This window comes from Periophthalmus magnuspinnatus, chromosome 3 (genome assembly GCF_009829125.3).
Source record: "Periophthalmus magnuspinnatus isolate fPerMag1 chromosome 3, fPerMag1.2.pri, whole genome shotgun sequence".
Classification (NCBI taxonomy): domain Eukaryota; kingdom Metazoa; phylum Chordata; class Actinopteri; order Gobiiformes; family Gobiidae; genus Periophthalmus; species Periophthalmus magnuspinnatus.
In genome coordinates this window covers 14,634,231-14,659,970 of record NC_047128.1, presented here as the reverse complement: position 1 = coordinate 14,659,970, position 25,740 = coordinate 14,634,231, and the positions used below count along the sequence as shown (strand labels likewise).

Sequence of the window (25,740 nt, the reverse complement as noted above, 5' to 3'; positions counted from 1 at the left end):
AGAGTAGATGGAGCAGAGGATTCACTATGAGCAGAACTTGCCTTGATCTGTCCATCTCTGGTGTCCACTTCTCCTTGTAGAACGTCTATAACCTGGTTTTTACCTAGAAGCACCTCCTCTTTTTCGTGGAGCTTCTGTTTGAGGGCCTTCAAAAGCTGCAGGAAAAATACAGAACTATTACAAAAATCCTATATTAATAAGGTCCATATTACACAAAATTGATTCTTGTGACCTTTAAGCTGTGTTATAATGTTGTTCCCTCATCTAAAACATACCTGTAGTTTGAGTAATCCTGTATTAATAGTCTGTCTACATCTCCAAAGCTCAATATGCTCTGTTCCACCTTGTGATGTCATGAGGCGGTGGTTCTCAAATTAAAAGCTATTTTTAGCCTCATTTGAACAGTTTTTATGTTTTTCCTTTTGTACAGTTGAGATTGTCAATAGAAAGCCTCTAATATCTGCTGAAGCACCGAGGAGTGAAGCAGTTTCAATGCAGCTAAAACAATAACTGTAAGTTCGTAGTTCGTAGGTAAATCCAGGGCTGAAATGAATAAATGATTCTAATAAAGGTGAATGGAGTTTAAAAACACAGTAATAGTTCCTGTATTACCACTTAATGACATGGAGGAACGGTGTTTTCTGTTTGAGAGAAGAAATAAATATGCAGGATTTATGTGTTAAACCGGTGTGAATTAACAGACTAAAAAACAGCACAATATGGGCCCTTTTAAACAAGGATGTGATTCCTTAACCACATAGGGGCTTTCTGTGCGATTACTCCGATTTGCTATTAACATGAATTTAGATTAATTCATTAAGATTTAAGACCTGTTCCAAGTCTGCGCTGGCATCAGATTTAGCGGCGAGTTTGAAAAGTTCTTGTTCGTGCATCTGGTTCATCTCCATCAGTTGGTTATCCTTCTGGAGAATTATGTCTTTAAAGGTCTGAATCTGCAAGAACAACAAATATAAGAAAATATGAGCGGAGGAGAGAGTCAGAGGGGCAAAGGATGCACAGAAGAGGGTCAGAGGAGCAGAGAAGAGGTGTAGAGGGGCAGGTCAGACATACGTTTTGCTTGTACATCTCTTCCTTCTTGTTGAACTTGTCCTGCTCTGTAGATAGCAGCTCTTTGAGGCTCTCTGTCTGTTCCTGTAGAAGGCTGTAACGTTCCTCCGCTTCTCCGATCTTCTTCGTCAAGTTCTGGACCAAATTCTGAAGGTCCACCAGAGAGCCACTGTCCTCTGTTTCCTGAAAAACAAACAAAAACAGATAATAACACAGATAAATATACAGATAAGACCTATAATCAACTTTTTATGGCTTTTAGCCATGTTATAATTGTTTCCTTCTCACTGACCCTCTGAAGTTGTATTTAGAGTAATTCATGCACATTTTAGCTATTTTTTATTGCTTAATTTCAAGACGCCACTTTGCCAATCTACTCCCATTTTCACTGTTACAAACTCACTCTGTGCTTACTTTGTTCTGCATTTTTATTTTCTTAATCTCTGTCACACGCAGGATTCGTCAGCATCGCGTAGTAATTTTGGTACAAATGAAAAAAAAAAAATGTACTCGCTAGTGTGATGTGCAGCCATCTATAGGAGGGTTCGGCAGCATACTTTGTTGTAATGACCTTTATGGCGAAGTCAGCTTCCATTGGGCACTGCAGTTTTCTAACATATAAGTCAGCGGACTTGTTACTTTTATTAAGTCGTTTTAGATCAATGTTGTGATTTAAATGTCCATATTATAACATAATGATCATAGATTATAACTATAGAGCAGAAACAAGCACAGTATGTCTGCTTTAAGATGTCTGTAGTGTCACTCAGAGTTGCCACACAGCTCGATTTACTGTAGTAGTTTTATAAAGTATATAAAGTCTTTTTGCTTGTTTTAGATTCTGTATATTCCATTTATTACAACAATATGATTAGGGTTATTTTAATGCTCAAGAAGTCTCGATTAATCATCGCATCTGCAGTCAAATCCTATGTCATGTGGAGGCCTATGGTAGGACTGGTGTGAACTAGTGGTGGTTTAGAGTCCTGGTCAGGAGTACCTCAGTACCTCTAGCTCATTGTTCAGGACCCTTTACCTTAGGTGGCACTGTAGGTTGTTCTCCTCCCATCGCTGTCTGCAGGTGCACGATGTAAGCCTCTTTTTCAGCTAACTTCTTGTCCTTCTCCATTAGCATCTGATCTATCTCCTCCCCACGCCGAAACCAAGACTCCAACTCCTCCCTCTGTAAAAACAAAAGTGAAAGATTTACCAAAACACAAAACAAGATCCAAATGTTACTGTATTAACCTCATAGTGATCTAACAAATACTAAACTTCTAAAGGTCCTATATTACACACAATTGACTCTTGTGAGCTTACAAGTCAGATGCATGGAGAGGCAACCCCACTCACTGTAAGAATGAGGGTGTGAGTGGATTTTTGGCAATAACAATGCTTCAGATTGAACAAATGTCGTTTAATACAAAGGTACAAACACTTAAAGGCATTAATCTCCAGGGTCTCTGCGTATATGTCAACAGTGCAACTCTAGTTTTCTCTCACCTTTACTTTGAGTTCCTGGTCTCTCTGGCTCAGCGTCTGCTCCAGCTCCTCCACCTTCTTCTTCAGCAGCACCACTTTCCCTCGAGCTGCCTGGTCTCCGTTCTCACCCTGAGCGTTAAAAGAAATCCAAGAAATTACTCAGATAAGAGTAAAAAAGTATTTGGGAAAATTATTATCCAAGTAAGACTAACTTAAAGAGTAACTGTCAGGACGTAACCTCGACTTATTAATTTAATCTGAATTTAATGTGACAGACAAAGCTTTAAATTATGCACAAAATCTGGTATTTTCAGACAGATACAAAAATGAGACAAAATAAATCATATCTGATGGAGCTGCAAGAAACAAATGTTCAAATCATTGCATATTGTCTCAAGTCATGTGTAGATTTACAGTGGGAAGAGGAACTACAACTTCAAGTAAGAGTACAGTTCCTTCAGTCAAAATATTCCTCAAGTAAAAGTATGCTGCTAACTACTGTGAAGTACAATTTTTTTAAAGGGTTTACTCAAGTAACTACCCACATCTGGCTATAAGTCGGTGTACCAGTGCCTTCTTGTGTGTGCATAACAGACAGTACCTTCTTGCGGTGAGTGTGTGTATAGCAAACAGTACCTTTTTTGGCGAGGGTGCTCCGTGGTGCTTCTTGAGCTCCTCCAGCTGTGAGCTCAGAGATGTGACTTTGGCTTTGTTCTGGAGGCGGAGCTTTGACAGTTTGGCCTCACAAGCCTCTTTCTCTGCCTGATACAGACAGAATATATACTTTATTAAAGTACATCTACATTTGTAATAAATATAAATGTATTGTACCAAGATTTATAAATGAACTACAGGTTTACAGTATACACTACAAGTTTAAAGTTATAATCTGGTGTTTTAGTTCAAGACGATTATCCAATCACAAAGCAGAATGAGCCTCAAATTAATTCTACATTTAGATTGCTAGTTTCAATGCTGAAATTTTCTCTGATCTGAATGGTCACTATCTAAATCCCAGTACCTGCAGCCAATCATCAAATTGGTGTTAGTACAGCCTCTTTAGCTCAGTGAGTGAATTCTGGAGCTTTCAGATGAAGCATGGCCTGTCCATAAACTGAGAATGAGAAAAACTTGTATGTGTCTTTATTTGCAGGTTAAAGCATTGACAACCCAAGTTCAGTCATGACTGTAGAACCTTTTTAAAATGTAAAAGCGCAGGCTACACTCAGCCTTTCCACAGATCTGACCTGTAACTTTCCTTGGTGATGACAAATGCTTCTCTCCAAGGAGATGAGAAAGGTTCTGTAGTGAGACTTTAAAGTGTACCTTGAGTTGTTCATCTTTGGCCCTGAGCGCGGCGTCCTTCTCTCGGATCAGGTCCTTTAACTGAGAGACCAGCTGCTCAGTTTGAGTCAGGCGCTCCGACATCTCATCCACAACAACAGCACCCGAAGGAGAGCCTGGAGGAGGGGGGCCCTGGAGGGGGGGGGGGGGGGTACAACAGATACTATTGGACACTATTGTCACCATGAAGGAAAACTATAGCGTAAAAGTTGCTATCCCTGTAGTTTAGATCACTACAAACATAGTTTTGGAGTTCAGATTTCAGTCTTCTCTCAAATGTGGTAAAAAAGGTAAGTGTTAAGCAGTGCCAATTAACACAAAAAAATAATCCACTTTCTTCCTCCAAAGTCTTCCATCCCATTATATATGATATTCACTGTACTATAGCTTCCATGAAGCAATCGTAAGCCAAACACTGGCTTATTTGGGAAATCCAGGTTCATCAAATCCTCAGCTCCGTTCCACCAAAGTGACTAACCAGAGTTGGCGCTGAGTTGTCGTAGTAACAAGCATTCGGGTATAAACCTGGTCGGGACTAGGCTAACTGTCAAGCTTCGTCTCCAAGAAGGTCTAAAGAAAGTGTTTAATCAAAAGTGTCAGCATGTGTGCTTATGTCTGTCATGGAATGACTTGAGGCTTAAAGGTCCTGTATTACACAAATCTGACTATGTGAGCTTTAATGTTCAAAATATACCCGGAGTGGTGTTTTGTTTCATTCACACATGTTTGGGTGACATGTTATTATTAATCTATATCTCCAAAGCAAAAAATCCCCTGTTCCACCATGTGATGTAATATAGTGGCAGTTTTCAAAATAACAGCTACCTTTTACCTTTAGTTCAGTAGAGATTGGCAATTCCAGGGCTGAAACTACTCAAATGATTCTAGTGAAGGTGTATGGAGTTTAAAAACACAGTGGAGCACCTGTATTACCACATGACATCACAAGGTGGTGTAAATAAGCAGAGTTTGTCAGTTAAATGTGTGAATTAAATAAAACACTAATCACTAGGTATGTTTGTGATGAGGAAACATTATAACATCAAATAGTATAATATTGTCCCTTTAAACTGGAGATGGAGATAGTTTCAGCTCAGAATTTCAGGATATCCTTGGGCTCAAAGTGCACATGGTGCAGCTCCGGTCCACTGGCCACAAGTATTCCATATGGTAAAAAAAAATACCAGAGGAACTTTGCATTAATGCCTTTGGATTCAATTTTTTCAGGACACTGGAGACAACCGCGGGCCCTTTTCCTTAATAAATAAATAGTTATCATGTGAACACATGGTCTCGTGCATGCAGCTTCAAAGGGGGTGACCAGCACAGCAGAGCCTTCAGTTCTCATTAGCTATGTCACACCGCAACTAAAGCGGTCCGACACAGGAATAACAGCTGGACCGGGTACAGTCTGATTGAGGCGTAAGCCTGGATTTGTTAAGCCACTTTGGAATACCCCCAATGTAAATCAAACAGAATGACTTTTTGTTATGATACAGGTGTTTGTGAGATTGGCTTGTTCAGGATTGTCTTGTTGAGGATGTGATAGCGGAAACAGTCTGAGCTGCATGTTTTCACTGCAGAGAATGAAATGAATCCCTCTTTCACAGAGCTGCCTCAGGACACACAGAGGCAGCCTGGTCAGCACTCTGAAAAGGGCAAAAGCTCTCAAAACTATTCTGTATCTCCATGTATGTGACCCAAACTGCCCTCACAAGACTACAACTGCAGAGGGAGTTCATGCAAAAACTACTAGGAAACAACGTATTTATATAACAGTGTGTGTGTGTGTGTATGTGTGTATATATGTGTGTGTGTTTATATATATATATATATATATATATAAATATTGACTTTAATCTGACTTTTTAACAAATAAATACCAAAAATAAAAAATCTTCAGCTCTCTCACTCTTCTCCTTTCTGCTCTTGTCTCATATAAAACCTTCATCTAAATAAAATCATTAGTTGACTAATACACATTTTGGTTGATTAGTCGATTAATCAGTCGGTGGAATCTAAGACCAACAGCCCTAGTCATACACATTTACATCACACACACAATAAATGTGTAAAAAAAAAAAAAAACATTTAAAAAGTACAAATCTGCCATTAACAATTTTAGGGACTGCTTTTTCAGTTCTGATAGCAATTTCAATACTTCAAGTATTGGCTGATGCTGATATCTAATGATATCAGTGCCGAGCTTGAAAATGACATTTATTTCCGTTAAAATAAAACAAAACTGATCCCAATGTGTTATGTGGCTGTTATGCATCACTCAAGCAACAGCTTTGTATTAAATAAAATTTCAACATTATGAGACTTTCTGGGCCAACTGTCAGGAAATATACATGTATATGTTCAACCAAGACATTGGCTGGACCAATATTTGGAAGCGAATATCTGTTCCAGAAATGTTTTCAGTATCGGCATTGATATCTGAAACCAGTATCGGATCGATGCAACCCTAAACATTTTAAAGTGAGAGTATCACATGACCACAGACTCACCGCAGACCCGGGCGCCCCTTCATCTCCAGCGAGCCACTTCAACATGGCTCCGACTCAGAACTAGAACAACAGGAATACATCATTGCTATAAACCAATTAACGGTGTTTAGACAGTTCGTAGTAGACTTTTTGGGGGGTCAAATTTACAATTAGTACAAGAATATAAATGAGAGGCAGAGGACAGGATTAGATGGGGCACAGGATGCAGAGGAGATGGTTAGGTATAGCAGACACACAATGAATAAAGTTTATATTTATTTATTTTAGAAGCAGCAGCAGCAGTAGTAGTAGATTATAGCAATATGTTGTTGTAATTTATAGCAGTAGTAGTAGTAGTAGTACTAGTAGCAGCACCAGCAGCAGCAATTGGTACAATTTTGCTCCATTACTACTAATAATAAAACTGACCAATCTGACTTTGCGTTTGGGCTCAATGCACAAAAGGCCCACACCACATTAACAATGCGCTACTGTCAAACAGGTAATCTTAAACCAGAACGTCAGGTGAGTCACGTTAACTTCACTACCCGGAAGACAGGTTCATCAGCGGCGCCACAGGGCCTAAGGGACACGAGGACAATATGTGTCCAATCCACGACATCCACAAACTCGAAACACACGAGACACACGAGATAAACGAGACTTCGGGGTCTTTTCGGTCCAATCTGAATCGCTTTCAAATAAGGATGTGACAGGCGTGTTAGTAGTTTGCTCACATTCCGATGCAAAACTCCAGATATAATCCCTCTCTCACGCGATCTCAACAAACTCGACAAATATGGAGAATGTACGACTCAAAACATGTTCAAATAGAGCTTAAACGACTTAATGCAATGCTAAAATGTACAATTACTTAGCAGGATGTTGCTAGCTTCGGTTCGGACCTCTTCATATCGTCCAAAAAATGTAACTAAAAACAAATCCAACAAAGCCTTAGACCAAAGAAAATGATTGTATATTTGGAAAAGTAACTCTACAGTGTCTCGGGATTAAAAATACAGTCGGATAATCGTTAAATTGCCTAAGAGTAGGCGCAATGTTGACATTAGCATAACCAAAGAGGCTAGCTGGGTTTGCAACACCATCCAAGCGTTTATCAATGGAGAAATGACAGTATTTTATTACATTACGGAACATATAAAAGGCAGTAGAACGTGTAAAGAAGGTAAAGTGTTGTAACGATACTAATTAAACCAGAGAAGTCACTTTATTTAGCTAACCTGCATCATGCTAACAGTGAAGCCTTTCATTGACCACTCAAAACTGTTGAATTAAATGCATGCGTGTCATTTAGTTCAAACTGATACCTACCGGGTTTAAAGGGATCCGTCCAGTTTCCGTAGTATTTTGACCCGCGCACTTTACATTTTATTCCAGTTTTGGGGCGAAAAGGGGCACTTTTTAAGATTTTCAGGTTAGCATCGGTCCACACACATTTGTCAACAGAAACCGGAGTCTGCGCATGCCCCGTGCACTCACCCACAGAGTCTGCGCTCAGACCTTTAAAAATGGGTTAACACAACCGTTCGTTCGTTCGTTCGTTCGTTCGTTCATTCATTCATTCATTCATTCATTCATTCATTCATTCATTCATTCATTCATTCATTCATTCATTCATTCATTCATTCATTCATTCATTCATTCATTCATTCATTCATTCATTCATTCATTCATTCATTCATTCATTCATTCATTCATTTATTTATTTATTTATTTATTTATTTATTTATTTATTTATTTATTTATTTATTTATTTATTTATTTATTTATTTATTTATTTATTTATTTTGGTGCGTTGAAATATTATTTAGTATTTGGCTTAAACTCAAACAAGACTGAAGTCATAGTCTTTGGCCCACAGAAACATAGAGAAGGCGTTAGCAGTCACCTCCAGTCTCTCTCTCTAAAACCTTCAAATTAGGCTAGAAATCTAGGGGTAATAATAGGCCCAAACATGAACTTTAACAGCCACATCAAATCAATAACATCTGCAGCTTTTTACCATTTAAAAACATTGCAAAGATCGAAGGTGTATACTCTCAAAGCCAGACTTAGAGCGACTTATCTGTGCATTTGTCTCCAGTAGGTTAGACTACTGTAATGTCCTGCTCACTGACTTCTCCAGAGAAGCGTTAACACAGCTGCAGTGCATCTAGAACGCTGCTGCTCGGGTCCTGACTAGAACTAGGAAATAAATGCACATATGTCCTGTGGTCAGGTCTCTGCACTGGCTCCTGTGGCTCAGAGAATAGACTTTAAAGCAGCTCAGCATGTGTTCAAGTCTCTCCATGGCCCAGCACCAAAGTACATCTCCGACATGTTAGTGCCATATGAAGCATCTCACACTCTGAGGACACTCTGCATTTCAGTTTTATGCAGCTAAAACCTGAAACAGTCTTCCTGAAGATGTGAGACAGGCCTCTACTTTGACAATGTTTAAATCCAGGCTCAAAACAGTTCTGTGCATATGACTGAAAAGTTTTTATTCTACACTCTTCTGTTTTAATGGTAATTATATGAAGATTATTTGTGATTATTTATGTTTTGAGTTGTGTGATTTTAAAGTCTTTATTCTGTAAAGCACTGAATTACTGTGTACGAATTGTGCTATACAAATACACTTGCCTTGTCTTCTGTTTGATTAACCTTGGAAAAATACACATAACAATGTTTGTAGGCTTATTACTACAGTGAATTAACCCTTTTTGGTTTATTTTGTTTACTATTGGGCAATTATTATTATGATTTTGTAACTGTGCTTCCATTGTGAATGCTTAATAGTAAAAATCTTCAGTGTCACTCTACCTAAATGTAAAACATTAATGTGATCTGCTCACTCACTGATAGCATCTTGTTTTATCGATTTATTGATCCAACATTCAGATTCCTTCCATCTGATTATTTACAGAGTCCCAGGAGGTATTCGGTGTTTGTGTTTTGTTGTTACGGGCAAACCCACAACAAGACATTCAAAATAAAAATAAAAAAATCAAAGTTGTTAAGCATTTCATTACAGCACAGAGCTCAAAGATAGGCTTGATTTCTCAAAGCAGCAGTTGCCACAGTTTTTACGTATGACCCAAAGGAGTTTAAGCTAGCTACAAATGATCAGGCAAATCAAATAAATATGTTTTTATACATTTTTTTCCTCCACACACACATACACCTGGAAGCCACATAAAACAATGCCCAGTATCACTAAATATATATTTGCCATTTAAATGTGCGGCTCATTTTACAAATAGGTGTTATTGTAGTTTTGACAAATTGTAACTCATCAGTAGATTTGTATCATCTACTTTTACCCTAGATTAAAGAGGAGCTATTTTACTTCTATGGGTTATAAACTGCTAACATATAACATATTTAGATCACGATGCTGCTATATTTGCCAAACACAGCGTATTATCCTGTTTAATAAGATTCACTTTTGTTTTTGATGCTTGGAGCTGTCTGAAAGTACTGCACATCATATCAGGTTTGTTAAGTTGTAGTGTACAGTTTTGTTTCATGCTTTCATACAATTTTCATGGAGACTTGCCATGTGGGACAATGGGTGATGTAGGCTTGTGGGCAAAACATTGTAAAGAGGGACTGAACAGGGCCCAGGAGAGATCGCTAGATTACTCAAACGAGCATGGATAACATTTAAAACCTTCAGGCATGTTTCTGATGAGGGTACAATGTTATAACATGGTAGACCGGTGAAAAAATATATATATGTTGCAGAATACACTCTCTCTAAAGATTCAGAATGTCATTTACAGAGGCTTCTGAGGAGTCCATTGATTTCCACAACAGCAGTAGTTAAAGTAACTTGTATAAATATTCTAGATGAGGATCTGTCACTTTCTTATCTCAATGGATGTTAATGCCTAGAATGTTCCACAGTTTTTAATTAAATATTTATCTGGTATTTATTCATTTACAGGTAACTTGGCCAGTTGATTACCTCGTCTAGAAGATAGAAGAGGAGTTTGCTGACATACTGTAGAATATTCCAGGTGAAGCAATAATATCTCCACGTAGACAAGCAGGTGGCAGACCCTTCCCCAGAAAAGTTACATAGTGCACCTCTAAATAAGGCTAGGACTGAGTAAGTATATTTACTCCTCCTTCCTTTTGAACATATCACTACTTGTTTTGCTTAAACGGCCCATATTACATTATTTTCCTGGAGTTGTGTTTTGTTTCATTCACACGTTTAATACAGAAACCCTGCATATTTAGCCTGAGTTCCTTTCTCAATCTGAAAACACTTTTCCACCTTGTGATGTCATGTGGTAATACAGGAAGTGCTCCACTGTGTTTTTAAACTCCACTCACTTTCACTAAAACCATTTGGACAATTTCAGCTCTGGAATCTTCAATCTGTACTGAACTAAAGGTAAAAGGAGCTCTTAAACTGAAAACTACCACTACATGACATCACAAGCTGGAACAGAGTGCTTTGAGCTTTGGAGATGTAGACAGACTAATAATAAAGGATTACGCAAATGTGTGTGAATGAATCAAAACACAACTCCAGGTATGTTTTTATGAGTTAACAGGATTCTAACAAGTCGTAAAGCTCAAAAGAGACAATTTTGCATAATATAGGACCTTTAAAATGCAGATTTGTTTGTAAATAAAAATGTGTGATTTTGTCAAAGGCAGTCTGCGTTCAACTGGTTGAGTTCTTCCGCTCCTGCTGTTCCATGAACCACTCACACGGGCCGATGTTCAGCTTGAGCTGGTTTAGCACCCAAGGGTCCTTCTCTGCACCGTCTATGAACTCCTCCAGAGATATCCTGCCTGATACAAAACACAAACATATTATGAACACATTATGGAATTACCCTTCAAGTTAACAGATACATTTCACCTTTAGTTCAGTAGACCATGATTATGTAAATGATTCTAGTGAAAATGTATGGAGTTTAAAAACACAGTGGAGCACTTCCTGTATTACCATATGACATCACACAGTGGAGTGTTTTCACTTTCTAAATATGCAGGGATTGTGTGTTTAAAATGTGAGAACTCCTGATGTGTTTTTGATGAGGAAACAAGATTCTATCATTACAGAGAGCATGTTCGGGTTTGTTTGAGACTGGTTTTAGTCATAGGATCTGGCAATCCAAAGTGCTCATTCTGCTTTCTGACACAAATACAACATGTAAATATATATATATATGTAAATATATATATATATGTAAATATATATATATATATATATATATATATATATATATATATATATATATATATATATATATATATATATATATATATATATATATAAAATTATTATTATTTTGTTTTTGTAATTATGAATCAATTACAATTGTAAAAGTAGTCCAAGAAATAAAAAGTATAGTGGCAAACAACTTGGTACTATTTTTTTTTTTTTATGCAACAGTAGTTCAGTTGGAGCTGGCCCTCTGGTCGGTTCCATAGTGGTCCATGGGTGTATACTAGTCTGTGTGTCTTATACTTAATCTGCTACAGCTCAAAATTATTCTAAAGCTAAAGGTTCATTTCAGTCCTGTGAATGTGACTTTTTTAGTATTGATACCTGCTCAAATGAGTATCTAGTTTTAATACAAGTTTCAGTATCAATTAGTACTCTAACAGGAGTAATAGTATTTTTTGGCCTTTTGGTTGAGCTCAGTCAGTCTACTCCTTTCACACAGGTTTAGCCTTTGGTAAGTGAATGGGGGTGGAGATTATGGTGGGCATCCCAGAGCCGAGCTGCAGAAGCGGCTCATCCAGGATATTTTAAGAGCATTGTTTACAGACCCGAGGCTCAGGACTCACTGTACCAGGATTGAACGCTCTCCTCCTCCTTCAGTACTTAAAGCACGTACAACAGGTTAGAAACAAAGTTAACATCATTATATTTAAGATTTTTTTTTTATTTTTTTTTTTTGTGTGAATTTGACTAAGCAGGGAACACTTATAAGTTGAAAAATGTCTTGTTTGACTGGGAGGGAGAGTTCATTTGTAAAAAATCAGAACTATTCTAGACTCGCTCCCTCTCTCTGAGGGCAGATAAAGTGAATATAGCTTAATTGAAGATTTGTGTTGTAATGCAGTGAGTTCTTGGGTCTAGTGACTAACAGAAATAATCAGGTTCAACATTTGTACATTTACCTTTTGGATATTTCATGGAAAAGTACAATGTAATCAATAGGAAAAACTCTGTCTTGCCTCCATCTGTGAGTATGACATCATCACATTCTACAGTCTGAAAACTTTCACTTCACCTACACACTATTATTATTGTTGTATTTGTCTTCTGTCTGTTTTAGGTCTGAAATAAAGCCTGATTGAATAATCCCTTTGACTCACTGTCATTGTTCTTGTCAATCAGAGCAAAGATTCTCTCCACGATTTCATCCACGTTTCTGGTGCTGTTTGGTTCCTGCGGCTGCTTTATATTTCCAATGATCTGAAAAACACAAGTAAAGCCGTTTGAGTGTCCAGACTGTGTTCACATAGTACTCTATTCTTTGTTGACATATTACTCTATTTTGAGGCAGGTTTATGTTAGGCATGGATAAAACTGACAAAAAAAATACTACAGTTACTGAAAAACAATGAATTAACATGTTTCAGTTTTGTTTTTGACACCGAGTTACCTCTTGCTTCAGTCCCTCGCCTTTCAGAGCACTATCACAACACAATCAGTGTGCATCCTGGTAATGAAACTACTGCACATCACATCAGATTTGTGAAGTTGTTGTGTACAGTTTTGTATCATGTTTTTATATATTTATGGAGAATTGCCATGTGGGAGCATGGGTGACATAGGCTTGTGGGCGGAGCCTTGTACACTGCTAACCATAAGGAGAGTTCGAAGGATAAGGAGATTACTGAAGTGCATGGATCTAAAACCTCTTCAGGCATGCTTGCAATGTGGGAACAATGCCATTACATGGTCAAATTTTGGATAATATCTCCTCTTTAATCTCTATTTTTCTTTATCAGGCAATATTATCAATAATATTACACCATCATTTTGCAGTCCATCATAAATGTTGTTCAAGTCTCACAGAAAACCTGAATGCACTGTAAAATTAAATACAAGTGCAAAAACAAAAACTTACAAAATTATTTTTTTTATAGCTTTTATTAATTACTATATACCCAATATTCTAATTAATAAATAAATTCCCCTAAAAAACTACAATTGCAATGATCGTTTTTGACCATATCATCACATCTACAGTGATTTCATGCAATAGGCCCAGTAATTAGATAGATTAAAGGTACACTATGTAACTTTTGTGGGGGGGCTGTTACATTGTTGTCATGACTGAGATGTTATTTCTATGCCTGGAATGTTCCACAATATGGCATTAAACTTATTCTAGCATTTATTCAATTACAGAGAGACTTAATGCTCAAAGAAATCTTTGAAAAACCTTTCCACAGATCTGACTTGTAACTTGGCCTGTATATATACATATATATAATAAAATAAGCCTGCAGTGTACTGTCTACATGTAACTATAAAGAATTTTTATTTTTATATTGTTGTTAGCTTTACTGTCACGGTAAACTCCGCTCTGGTTTTTGAAAGTTGTGAAAAGTGCTTATAAACTCATTGTGGTGAATAATCCATTGCAAACCGTTAAAAAAAAATCAGGTACAGCACCTTTAATGATACATTATGGAACATTCAGCAAAGCAATAATGTCTCCATGGAAACGTTCTACCAGAAAAGTTCCACAGTGCTCCTTTAACCAGCACTATTCGGTATAGTGTTGTCACGATACGAAAATTTTGACACTAAGGAATGGACTACCACGGTGATTGTAAAAAACAGTATTTCTTTAGACAATAGAATGTGATTTTCAACACTAAATGGCAGTACTGTCTTTACTATTCCCATGTGGCCTTATATCTGTGTAATCCCTCCGTCCAGGTCGGTTCCATAGTGCTCCATGGTGTATACTAGTCTATGTGTCTTATACTTGTTCTTATACAGCTCAAGATCATTCTAAAGATATTCAGGAAAGGTTCATTTCTGTCCTGTGAACGTGACTTAATATCGATACTTGCTCAAATGAGTATCTACTTTTGATACTAGTTTCAGTATCAGATTTTTGCTACTTTTGACAGCCCTAGTTCTGTGTCTGACCTTGATGATGAGGCCGACCTCGGCTCGGTCCAGGGAACCGTTGCCGTCGCGGTCGAACACTTTGAAGGACCACACCAGTTTGTCTTTGAGTTTCCCCCGAAGAATCAGATGCACCGCAGCCACGTACTCAAGGAAGTCTATGTGTCCATCCTGAGAGAAGAGGAAAGAGAGAGAATAAGGGAGAGAAAGGAAGAGATGGAGAGATGAGGGTGGGAGAATAAGAGAGAGGAGAAAGAGAGGTAGGAGATAGGGGCGAAGGAAGGAAAAGAAGGTGAGAGAAAAAGAAGGGGGGACAGAGAGGGGAGAGAGAATGGGGGGAGGAGAGCACAATAGAGACAAATATTAACTGTTCTGAATATCTAGTGTAGTATAATTAACTTTACTGGTGGAAATCTGTTTTAATTCTAGGTTAGTCCTGGTTCAGAAGCAATTGCAACTGTTATTAGTTTAATATGGGTTCAGTACTGGATTGGCAATTTGGCAAAGTATTGTTGGTGAAGCCCTTGTATTTTATTTTCCCTGTGCATGGAGATGTGCACCGAGATGTTATTGCTTTGCCAGGAATGTTCCACAGTATGACATTAAACCTATGTTTTATTTACTCAAGATGGTGCCTTCTACCGTGAGCTGCTTAACCCCCTGAAGATATAAATTTAATGCCATTCTGAGGAACATGCCTGGCAAAGCAATAGCATTAACATCTCCATGGAGACAAGCAGAAGGTTGACCCTCTCTCTCTAGAAAAGTTACAGAGTACTGGTTTAGATCACTAGGCGTGTTACAATATCCAACAGAAGAAGCGTCAATTCTAAATGTTGATGATGAAAACAGATGTGTACTCAGAGTTTCTTTTACTTGAGTACAGAAATTCTTGTTGGACTAAAGACATGTCCTGCAGATCGATTAGTCGATTAAAAAGGGGGCGTGGCAAAAGCTCTCAAAACTATAATGTATCTCTGTGTATCTGACCCAAACTGCACTCACAACACTACACCTGCAGGGGGAGTTAATTCAAAAACAGTTATTTACGCAAAAGAACGAAACAAAGTATTTACATAAAGACAGATTCAACTTGTGAATCATGAGTTTAATCTGACTTTTTACAGATAAATACCAAACAATACTAAATCTTCAGCTCAATCACTCTCTTCTCCTTTCAGCTGTTGTCCCATATAAATCCTTGTCATCTAAATAAAACAATCAATCGAACGATTAAAGGATGACAGAACTCCAAAATATTACTCAGAGTAGTTGGTACAAGTCATGCCAATTTTAGAGGCATTTTTTGTCATGCTTTATACAAAACCTTAACAATCAGAACGTGTAAGAGTTCTGGGCTGGCCAGTCAGAGCAGACGATGCAGTGCTGTTATGTGTTTATGGTACAGAACAGAGACATCCATCTATTAGGGCAAATGGGATCTGTATAATAGACTACTCAGGGACGTCTATGATTTAAAGGTCCTATATTACACAAAACTGACTCTTGTGAGCTTTAAGCCATGCTATTGTGTCGTTACCACCTCAAAAACATACATGGAGTTGTGTTTTGTTTTATTCACACGTGTTTGAGTAATCCTTTATTATTAGTCTGTCTACATCTGCAAAGCTCAAAATGCTCTGTTTCACTTTGTGATGTCATGAAGTGGTAGTTTTCAAGTTAACCGTTACCTTTTACCTTTAGAGATTGACAATTCCAGGGCTGAAATCATCCAAATGATTCTAGTGAAGTTGTATGGAGTTTAAAAACACAGAGGAGCACTTCCTGTATTACCACATGACATCACAAGGTGGAACAAAGTGTTTTCTGTTTGAGAGAAGAACTCAGCCTAAATATGCAGGGTTTGTGTGTTAAACGTGTGTGAATGAAACAAAACACAACTCTAGGAAATAACATTATAACATAGTTCAGAACATAGAGTAATATGGGCACCTAAGAAAGTAGAATTTTACTCAAGTGCAAGTACAGGTTTAAAGTTATACTCATAAAACTGAATCAGCCCAAAAATCTCCTCAGTTAGGCCAACAGTAACGTGAGTTTTTGTAATTAGTAACTTTGCACCAGTGCTGTTTACCCCGTTGGTGTCGAAGCTCCGGAACACGTTCTCCATGTAGGCGGACTCTTCTTCGGTGGAGTTTTTGCTGAATCCAAATATCTTCTTGAATTCGTGGAGGTGCAGGTTCCCACTGGGGCACTCATTGGCGAATTTTCGGTACAGCTCCTGGATGTGCTGCAGAGCCACTTCAGAGTCCGGATCCTCCTCGCCGTGCGCTTGGTTCTGACCCATCTCAAAAAAAAAGAACAAAAAAAAAACTATAAAAAAAGACTTACGCAAAAAACTTTAAAAACGCTCAAATATAAGTATAAAGTTTAGATTTCCTGGAGCAACGCGGGGTATTCCCTGTCAGACATCATCTCCTCAGTGACTCAGTGCGCGCTATTTTTCGCTTTCTAATGAATCCAATTGGCTTTCGTGATCTGGCTCAAATCCTGCACAACGATTCCGGTTCTTTTTGTCAAATCTGTGTTTTTATTTCCCTTACAGATTCTAATAAGTTCCTATATTGGACGCTTGCCCCGTGGATGTGACGCAATGAGCCGCGCTAAAGTGAAGTGATAAAAGATTGTGTCTGTCGTGAAGACTCAAGCTGCGGATTAACGCGCTGACGTCAGAGAGTCGTGGTCTCGACCTTGTTCATTAACCTGAAAGGACCAGTGCAAAGATATAATTACCCCACAGGTCAAAGTGGCCTCGCCTCTGCTTCTCTGACCCTCTCCTCTTCATCCTCTGCTCCATTTGACCCTCTCTCTGCCCCTCCAACCTTCTACTCTGTATCCTCTACTCCATCTGCCCCTCTCCTCTGCTCCTCTGACCCTCTCCTCTGCTCCTCCTTTGACCCTCTCCTCTGCATCCTCTACTCCATTTGACCCTCTTCTCTCCATCCTCTGCTCCATCTGACCCTTTCTCCACTTAATTTGATGCTTTCCACTTCATCCTCTGCTTCTCTATCCATCTCCTCTGCATCCTCTGCTCCTCTGTCTCTTTCCTCTGTACCTCTTCTCCATTCGACCCTCTCCTCTGCTCCTCTTTTCCATCTGACCCTCTCTTTGCTCCTTTGACCCTCTCCTCTGCATCCTCTGCATCCTCTGCTCCATTTGACCCTCTCTCTGCCCCTCCAACCTTCTACTCTGTATCCTCTACTCCCTCTGACCCTCTCCTATGCTCCTCTGACCCTCTCCTCAGCATCCACTGCACCGTCTGCCCCTCTCCTCTGCTCCATCTGCCCCTCTCCTCTGCTCCTCTGCCCCTCTCCTCTGCCCCTCCTCTGGCCTTCTCCTCTGCATCCTCTGCTTCTCTGACCCTCTCCTCTGCATCCTCTACTCCATTTGACCCTCTTCTCTCCATCCTCTGCTCCATCTGACCCTTTCTCCACTTAATTTGATGCTTTCCACTTCATCCTCTGCTTCTCTATCCATCTCCTCTGCATCCTCTGCTCCTCTGTCTCTTTCCTCTGTACCTCTTCTCCATTCAACCCTCTCCTCTGCTCCTCTTTTCCATCTAACCCTCTCTATGCTTCTCTGACCCTCTTCTCTGCTCCTCTGGTGTATTGTATGCACATAAATCAACACAATAAAGAGTTCCAAAAAATATTGTTTTTTACCCTTAATATTGGCATTTGAAATATGGGACAGACAGGGGATATGAAAAAGGATGTTTGAGCTTGTGTTTCCTCATTATGAGCTCTCTCAGACCTGTGTTTGAGTGATTCCTGCATGTTTTAGTAATCCGTTCAGCTCAGAAAATTCAAGACATTCTTACATAAAATAATTTAATGGCAAAACACGCACACAAACTCATTACAGACAAAATGGCAACGTAGGTTTGACAGAAAACATGTTACTTTCTTAGGCTGTTGGATTGAGGTATATTAATTTAACATTTGGCATCTTGAATGAGTGTACTCCACACACTCCAGAACAGTGAACAGTCAGAGGCAGAGAAAAAATCTAACCAAAATATCGCGGCAGAGGATGTACTTCCTGGGGCGGTTGAGGAAAGCTGAGCTCCAACCCAGATGATGGTGCAGTTCTACAGGGCTATCAGTGAGTCCATCTTCATCTCCTCCATCATGTTGTGGTACACCAGGGCCACAGGAACAGACTGCAGCAGACCATTGTGCATTCTGCTGAGAAGGTGACCATCTCTCCAGGACCTGTATGTCTCCAGATTTCAGGGATGAACAGGTCAGATCACAGCTGACCTTTTTCACTCTGGACATAGACAATTTGAGTCCCTCCCCTCAGGCAGAAGAACACTGAAGAACCCCTCTGGTGTTACACTCATGAAGACAGTCTATTGATACTTTACAGTGACTTCACATTGGGAGGGTTCTACTTGCATCTCTATGGTGGAATGTTCAGCAGTTACCATGGTGACACAATGCAGACATTAGCAAAGACAGTCTAAAAACTCAAGAAAAAGTACAAAATTGATTTAAACAACACATTTTCAGGAGTCTGTGATCAATCCGAGCGTTCATGGCGCTGTTTAGGACTTTGATTTTCAACAAAAAGGTGAGAGTGACTAACTGAAAAACTGTTGGCTAATGTTAGCTCACCTGTTGTAGTTCCAACTAAGTCACTTCTTTCTGGTAAGATTGTGTTAAAACAAAGCTCAGATTAAAGTCTAACTTGAGGAACAGAGCTTCTGACAGAGCAGTGCTCCTATTCAGCATCACAAGCCCAGAGAATGTTGATGACATCAGCTGCAAAGTATTAACACAGTGACAGTAACAGTAACACTAATTACTGTCTCTTTGAACAGTCTTGAACCATAATGAACCTATTTACTATGAACGGTTACTTTTGTACTGTTGTCCATACTGCTTATTTACATTTTTACATTCAATTTCTATTCTAACAACTTATTTTATGCATGACTTTTACTATTGTCTGCATAATCCCTCAGTCGTCCAGGTATGATCCATAGCAAAAGAAAAAAATCAATTCTGAGTGAAGACATTTCAACACTTATCCAAGCTGCTTCTTCAGTTCTGGTCAGATTGCTGGTGGACACTGCTTTATATCTATCTGAAAGGAGGAGCTAATCACACTGAAACTAGCACATCTATTTGTTTACAGTTTCTGTCTGTTGGCTAGGTTTAATGAGCTACATGAACTGTACCTGAGTCATATTTTGCATCATCGTTCAGGCTGATAATGGGTGCTCTCACTCCTATTAGCATACTGCCTAGCACTATAGTTTTTTATGTGTTGATTTAGATCTAAGGATGTAGTTATAAATAGAAGATAAATTATGCCTAAGACACCCATTCCTGTTCAAAGATGGACTGTCGTATATAAGGCAGTGTCCACCAGCAATCTGACCTGAACTGAAGAAGCCACTGGGAAGAGCAGCGAACGTCTTCACTCTAAAACTTTTGTCCATATGGTAGATTTGAATGTTGTTGTTTTTTGGCTATAGATCGTCCCTGGATGACTGAGGTATTACGCAGACGTGTTATATTATTTCATGTTTTACTATTTTATATTTACAATTGTGATTCCTTGGTTTATGTTGCACCATAGTATTAAAGCAAGTTTGTGGTAAAAAAAAAAAAAAAAAAAAAAGAAGGTAGTTGTTTTTTGAAATCCAGAGCTTTCTCCTCCTCGGACTGAATGTGGCAGTCCAGATGAAGCCACTAAAGCCTCTGCTGGACCAATGAGGTATTACACGCTGTCAGTTTGTAGTTTAAGAATTTTTGTTCACCGATGATGACAAAAAAAGCTTTTCTGTTTTTGAAAGCTAGTCTAAGCCAGATCTAAACTAGAAATAAACCAGGTCTAACCAAGATCGGGACTAAACTAGGACTGAACGAAGACTGAATCAAGACTGAACCAGGACTAAACCAAGACTGAACCATGACTGAACAGGGGCTAACCCAGGACTAAATCTGGATGAAGCCAGGACTAAACTAAGCCTAAACCAGGGCCAGAGTAGGACCAGACCAAGACCAGGACGAAGACTAAACCAGAACCACACCAGGACCAGACCAGGGGCAGACTAGGACTAAACCAGGACTAAACTAGAACTAAACCAGGGCCAGACTAGGACCAGACCAGGGCTAAACCAGGACCAGACCAGGACTAAACCAGGACCTGACCATGGCTAAAACCATGAATTGTTGTGTTAAGCTATTTTTAGATCCATCTCAGAGCAGCTTCACTTGTACTGCTCCTGTTTGTGCTTCATTATTTACATTATCGTCAGAGAATATTTCACACAAAAAATTATAATTTACTGCATTTAAAAAAAAAAGTCTTTAAAAAAATCAACCCAGAAATCACCAAGGCTGCCCAAAAATGAGACAAAATCCAATGCTGAGTCGAGAGTTCAGATGAAGCAGAGAAACAGAGTACTTCTGTGTACTTGTGCTTGTATTTGTGGTACTTTTAGGGTAGTTTTCCACAGTTCTGTATGACCCATCCTGTAGCGTTTACATCCAGTTTGAGAAGCTGCATAACCCACTCGTCCTTTTGGGCCCCCTCCATGAATTCAGCCAATGTGATCTGACCTGGAACAACAGACAGAGAGGAAATTCAACCCACAACCTCGTCACAGAAGGGCAGGATAACTACAGTAACACAGAGCAGATAGGCACACCACTCAGAGAAATCAGGAGTCTAATCCACAACCTCCTGGTGAGAGGGAGGAGACAGGATAACCACTCTGCCACAGGGAGAACATGAACACTCTACTCAGACAGATCAGGAGTCTAACCCACAACCTCCTGGTAAGAGGGGGGAGAGAGAATCATACCGTCGTGGTTTTGATCCACCAGTTCAAATATTCTGTCACAGATTTGCGTTGGGGTCATGTCCATGTCGCTCCGGTGGACTCGGATTTTTTGGATTACCTGAAAAAATAAATAAATAAATAAATAAATACGGGAAAAATGAACAAAATCCCACTTTTATTTAATGCAATACAGATGCCCTCCCATCCTCCTATATCCCTGTACAGTTATCATTAATGTAGCTGATTTAAAACATGAAAAATAGAACTACCGGTAGTTCATTTAAACAGTTTGCAGTGGTCCAAAGTTACTCCTCACTTACCTTATGCATCCAGAGCATCTTAATTATTCACCATGATGAGTTTATAAGCATTTTTCACATCTTATTGCTAACAACAAACATGCTAACGCGCACATCCTTATTCTCTGACAATAAAAGGCTTTATAATTAGATGCAGACAGGACACAGTGGACTTATTTGACCTCAAGAGCCGCTTATACAACATATCTGTACTGGGGCAAGACCCATTTAGCTCAAATACATGCAGCAAATCAGGTACACAACCGCGTGTCCTGTGGTCACTCAAAACCTGGAGGAATCCCACTTTTCTACACACACACAGGTTTGAAAATAAAATGTCACAAAAATATATGAGGTCTTTCCTTTCTTTATTTTTTTTTAAACCACAGTGTGTAACTTTTTAGGCATAAATTTAACTAAAATAAAACAATTTTTTTTCATTTTGGTTGTGTTTATTGCATTGAAGAACATGTATCCTTACTGTGAGTGGACTTGCATCTACACAAACCTGACTCTTATTTGGCTTGGAGGATAGCCTTGTTCTCCTTGTTTCCATGGATATGTTGTTCCTTTGGCTATAGTCTTTCACCTATCTATCTGCATGGAGAATGTCCCGAAGTATGGCTTTAACTTTCCATGGAATCATGTTTTTGACATTCCCTCTCCATTAAATAGCTGTGATTTCAATGGTGTAGTGGAGAGAGAGGGAGAGAGGAGAGAGGAGGGAGAGAGAGAGGTAGGGGGGTTGTGAAAGGGGGAGAGGGAGTGAGGAAGAAAGATAGAGTGAAAGAGTGGGAGAGGTAGAAAGAGAGAGGGGGCAAGAGGGGGAAGGGTGGAGAGTCAGGGAGAGATGTAGAGAGGGGGAGTGAGAGGGGGAAAGAGGAAGAAAGAGGGGGAACAGGGGGAGGGAGCAAGATAGAGAGAGAGTAAGAGAGAGAGATGGTGAGAGGGGGAAAGAGGAAGGAAAGGGGGGGATGGGGCAAGGGAGCAAGATAGAAAGAGTCAGAGAGAGAGATGTAGAGAGGGGGAGCAAGAGGGGGAAAGAGGAAGGAAAGGGGGGACAGGGGAGGGAGCAAGATAGAGAGAGAGATGGTGAGAGGGGGAAAGAGGAAGGAAATGGGGGGACGGGGGGAGGGGGCAAGATAGAGAAAAAGAGTCAGAGAGAGATGAAGAGCTGGGGAGCGAGAGGGGGAAAGAGGAAGGAAAAGAGGGAGGATGGGGTAGGGAGCAAGATAGAGAGAAAGAGTCAGAGAGAGAGAGATGTAGAGCGGGGGAGCGAGAGGGGGAAAGAGAAAGGAAGAGAGAGTGGGGAGAATGAGGAGGGAGCAAGATAGAGAGAAAGAGTCAGAGAGAGATGTAGAGAGGGGGAGCAAGAGGGGGAAAGAGGAAGAAAGAGGGGGAATGGGGGAGGGAGCAAGATAGAGAGAGAGTAAGAGAGAGAGATGGTGAGAGGGGGAAAGAGGAAGGAAAGGGGGGGCAGGGGGAGGGAGCAAGATAGAGAGATGGTGAGAGGGGGGAAAGAAGAAGGAAAGGGGGGGACAGGGGGAGGGAGCAAGATAGAGAGAAAGAGTCAGAGAGAGAGATGTAGAGAGGGGGAGCAAGAGGCGGAAAGAGGAAGGAAAAGAGAGGGGGGAGAATGGGGGAGGGAGAAAAATAGAGAGAAAGAGTGAGAGAGAGGAGGGAGAGAGAGGGGGGGTGGAGAAAGGAAGAGCAGGAGAGCGAAAGGGGGAAGGAGGGAGAGAGGGAGAGAGAGAGATGGGGGTGAGAGAGGAAGATAGAGACGGAGAGAGGGGGAGAAGAGAGAGAGAGTAACGGAAAAAAGAGAGAGAGAGAGAGAGAGATGGGGGTTAGGTAAGAATAGCTCCTCACCTGTCTTCATAATCTTCTCTCATCCATATATAATCTGTAATCCGCCAAAGCAGATTATGTCCTTATGAAACCTGCAGTGTCCAAACACCTTAAACTCAGGGTGAGCAGTTTTTATGCAGAATAAGAGAGGATATTTTGTTATTTGTGGAGGAAAATTATGGTGCTTTTGTGATTTGCTTATTGTGTCCACTCAAACTGTAATTTCGATTTTAATGTGATTCCTCTAACACACAATCAAATTACAAACTGTACTCTGGCTCTTTCTTATATTCTCTCTGTTATGCGTATAAGAGTAGAAAAAGTATTTGTAGTAGTTGCAATACTAACACTTATTGTAGACCTTTTTGCAGTAGTAGTACTTATTATTAGTTATTAGCAGTAGTAGTGGCTGCAGGAGTAGAAATGGTAGGAACATTAATAATAATAGTAGTAGTAAAAGTAACTGTAGCTGTGGTAGCATTCATAGTCGCAGTAGGAGCAGCAGAAATAGTAGCAGTAGTAAGGTAATCTAAGGTACACTTTATTGTCCCTGTAAGGAAATGTGCCCTCATTTGATCCATGTTTCAATGTCTCTGAGTTAAACCTGCATTTGACCCATTTTACAGAGTTTCTGGGTTAAACCTGTCAGGAGCAGTGGGACCCATCTCCAGATCTTGGGCTAGTCTTGGTCAGGACTGCCTGTGCTGGAGGATTTCACCATGTTTTGGGTTGATGGGGAAAACCAGAGTGCCCAGAGGAAACCCATCCAGACACAGGCAGAACATGCAAACTCCACACAGAAAGGCCTAGGAGATCTTTTTTGGAGTGAAGTATGAATAGCAGTAGTAGAGGTAGCATTAAAAATAATAGTAGCAGTTGTAACTCTTGTAGTAGCAATAGCAGTAGAGTAATAGAATCAGTAGTAGTAGTAGTAGATGTAATAATAGTAATAGTAGAAGTAGAGGCAGTAGCAGGAGCAGCAGCAATAGTTGTAGTAGTAATAGCAGCAGTAGTAGTATTAGTAGTAGTAGTTGTAGTAGCAGTAGCAGCAGTAGTAGTAGTCGTCGTAGTATTTCTTACCCGTATCAGGTTCTTGACCTCGCTGCGGTCCAGTTTGCCATTGCCGTCTTTGTCGTACATTTTAAAGGACCATTTTAAACGGTCCTCCAGGTTTCCTCTGAGGATCAGGTGTAGCGCCGCCACGTACTCCAGGAAGTCCAGTCTGTTATCCTGAACACAAATATTGTGTCAGATGCCCTCCCATCCTTCTGTATCCCTGTGTGTCAGATGCCCTCCCATCCTCTTATATCTCTGTGAGTCAGATGCCCTCCCATCCTCTTATATCTCTCTGAGTCAGATGCCCTCCCATCCTCTTAAATCTCTGAGAGTCAGATGCCCTCCCATCCTTCTGTATCCCTGTGTGTCAGATGCCCTCCCATCCTTCTGTATCCCTGTATATCAGATGCCCTCCCATCCTTCTATATTCCTGAGATGGGGGCAGGTCAGAGGTCTCCAGTCACTCTGCAGATGTTGTGGTTGTGTTATCTGAAGAAAGACAGCGGGAGAATGGACCTTTTCACTGATAGAAAAAAAATGTTTTTGTGGATTTGACTTTTGGAGATTTCTTATATAATAGAAAACTGTCTCTGCTCCGTCTGAGAGACACATCATTCTTAAACCTGTGCGTAAAAATTGAAATTACCTTATTTGTATCAAACGAGCGGAAAACCGTCTCTATGTAGGTGGACTCCTCCTCGCTGCTACTCTGGACCCCAAAGATCCGCTTAAACTCGTGCAAATGTAACGCTCCGCTCGGACACTCCTTCATGAAAATAATGCATAGCTCCTGCACTTGCGCCAAATCCATCTCCTCGTTGCGGCTCTCCTTTTGCCCCATGTCGGCGTCTGTTTGTGAATCCCCCGGTGCCTCGCTCCAATGCGTACCGGAGCTTTGGTGAAACGTTTCCCGTGGTTTCTGGGCTGGTTTGGGCAGGTGTAAGTGCCGTGAGCGCGCAGTGGAAGAGCTGTGAAAGAGCTTCGGTGCTTGTGGGTGAGGAAACCGAAGTCAAGCCGCGTTAATCCGGGCTAATCCGGTGCCCTCACACTGTCCCATTTCGATCCATTGGCTCATGATCCGCAGCGAGAGCAGAGCCAGCGGGAATAGAGCGATCCAGTTAAAGGTGCACTGTGTAACTTTTTTCCGTCACGAGGGCCAGCCCAGCCTATAAACAGACTAAGCAGCTGCTTAGGGCCCCGAGG

At 40.2% G+C, this 25,740-nt stretch overlaps 3 protein-coding genes across 3 annotated transcripts in view; all 3 read right to left on the bottom strand.

Annotated features, from left to right (window-relative positions):
- LOC117393822 (golgin subfamily B member 1-like) overlaps window positions 1-7,864 on the bottom strand; it is a 44,107-nt gene extending 36,243 nt beyond the window's left edge. Inside the window, exons 1-9 of the mRNA XM_055220986.1 lie at window positions 7,719-7,864; window positions 6,408-6,467; window positions 3,877-4,026; window positions 3,187-3,312; window positions 2,572-2,679; window positions 2,105-2,251; window positions 1,072-1,251; window positions 831-953; window positions 42-155 (exon numbers count right to left, since the gene is read on the bottom strand). Coding sequence (XP_055076961.1) covers window positions 42-155; window positions 831-953; window positions 1,072-1,251; window positions 2,105-2,251; window positions 2,572-2,679; window positions 3,187-3,312; window positions 3,877-4,026; window positions 6,408-6,452 — 993 coding nt within the window. The 5' untranslated portion in view covers window positions 6,453-6,467; window positions 7,719-7,864. The remainder of the gene's footprint in view (window positions 1-41; window positions 156-830; window positions 954-1,071; window positions 1,252-2,104; window positions 2,252-2,571; window positions 2,680-3,186; window positions 3,313-3,876; window positions 4,027-6,407; window positions 6,468-7,718) is intronic.
- A 3,206-nt stretch (window positions 7,865-11,070) lies between these two features.
- Window positions 11,071-16,822, bottom strand: LOC117393821 (guanylyl cyclase-activating protein 2-like). Its single transcript, XM_033991831.1, has 4 exons — window positions 16,610-16,822; window positions 14,536-14,685; window positions 12,737-12,840; window positions 11,071-11,197 (listed from the first exon to the last, which is right to left on the bottom strand). The coding sequence occupies exons 1-4, from the start codon at window positions 16,820-16,822 to the stop codon at window positions 11,071-11,073; spliced, it is 594 nt and encodes a 197-aa protein (XP_033847722.1).
- A 4,166-nt stretch (window positions 16,823-20,988) lies between these two features.
- On the bottom strand, window positions 20,989-25,539 carry LOC117391178 (guanylyl cyclase-activating protein 2-like). The gene is made up of 4 exons (XM_033988916.2): window positions 25,184-25,539; window positions 24,562-24,711; window positions 21,356-21,452; window positions 20,989-21,110 (listed from the first exon to the last, which is right to left on the bottom strand). The coding sequence occupies exons 1-4, from the start codon at window positions 25,376-25,378 to the stop codon at window positions 20,989-20,991; spliced, it is 564 nt and encodes a 187-aa protein (XP_033844807.1). The 5' UTR covers window positions 25,379-25,539.
- Window positions 25,540-25,740: the final 201 nt, after the last annotated feature.

Coding starts and splice junctions, on each gene's coding strand:
- LOC117391178 (XM_033988916.2), bottom strand. CDS start 25,378: ATGGGGCAAAAGGAGAGCCGCAACGAGGAGATGGATTTGGCGCAAGTG. Junction 24,712..25,183: donor GCTCGTTTGATACAAATAAG/GTAATTTCAATT, acceptor ATTTGTGTTCAG/GATAACAGACTGGACTTCCT. Junction 21,111..21,355: donor GGTGGATCAAAACCACGACG/GTATGATTCTCT, acceptor CTGTTGTTCCAG/GTCAGATCACATTGGCTGAA.
- LOC117393821 (XM_033991831.1), bottom strand. CDS start 16,822: ATGGGTCAGAACCAAGCGCACGGCGAGGAGGATCCGGACTCTGAAGTG. Junction 14,686..16,609: donor GGAGCTTCGACACCAACGGG/GTAAACAGCACT, acceptor CTCTTCTCTCAG/GATGGACACATAGACTTCCT. Junction 12,841..14,535: donor AGGTCGGCCTCATCATCAAG/GTCAGACACAGA, acceptor TGTGTTTTTCAG/ATCATTGGAAATATAAAGCA.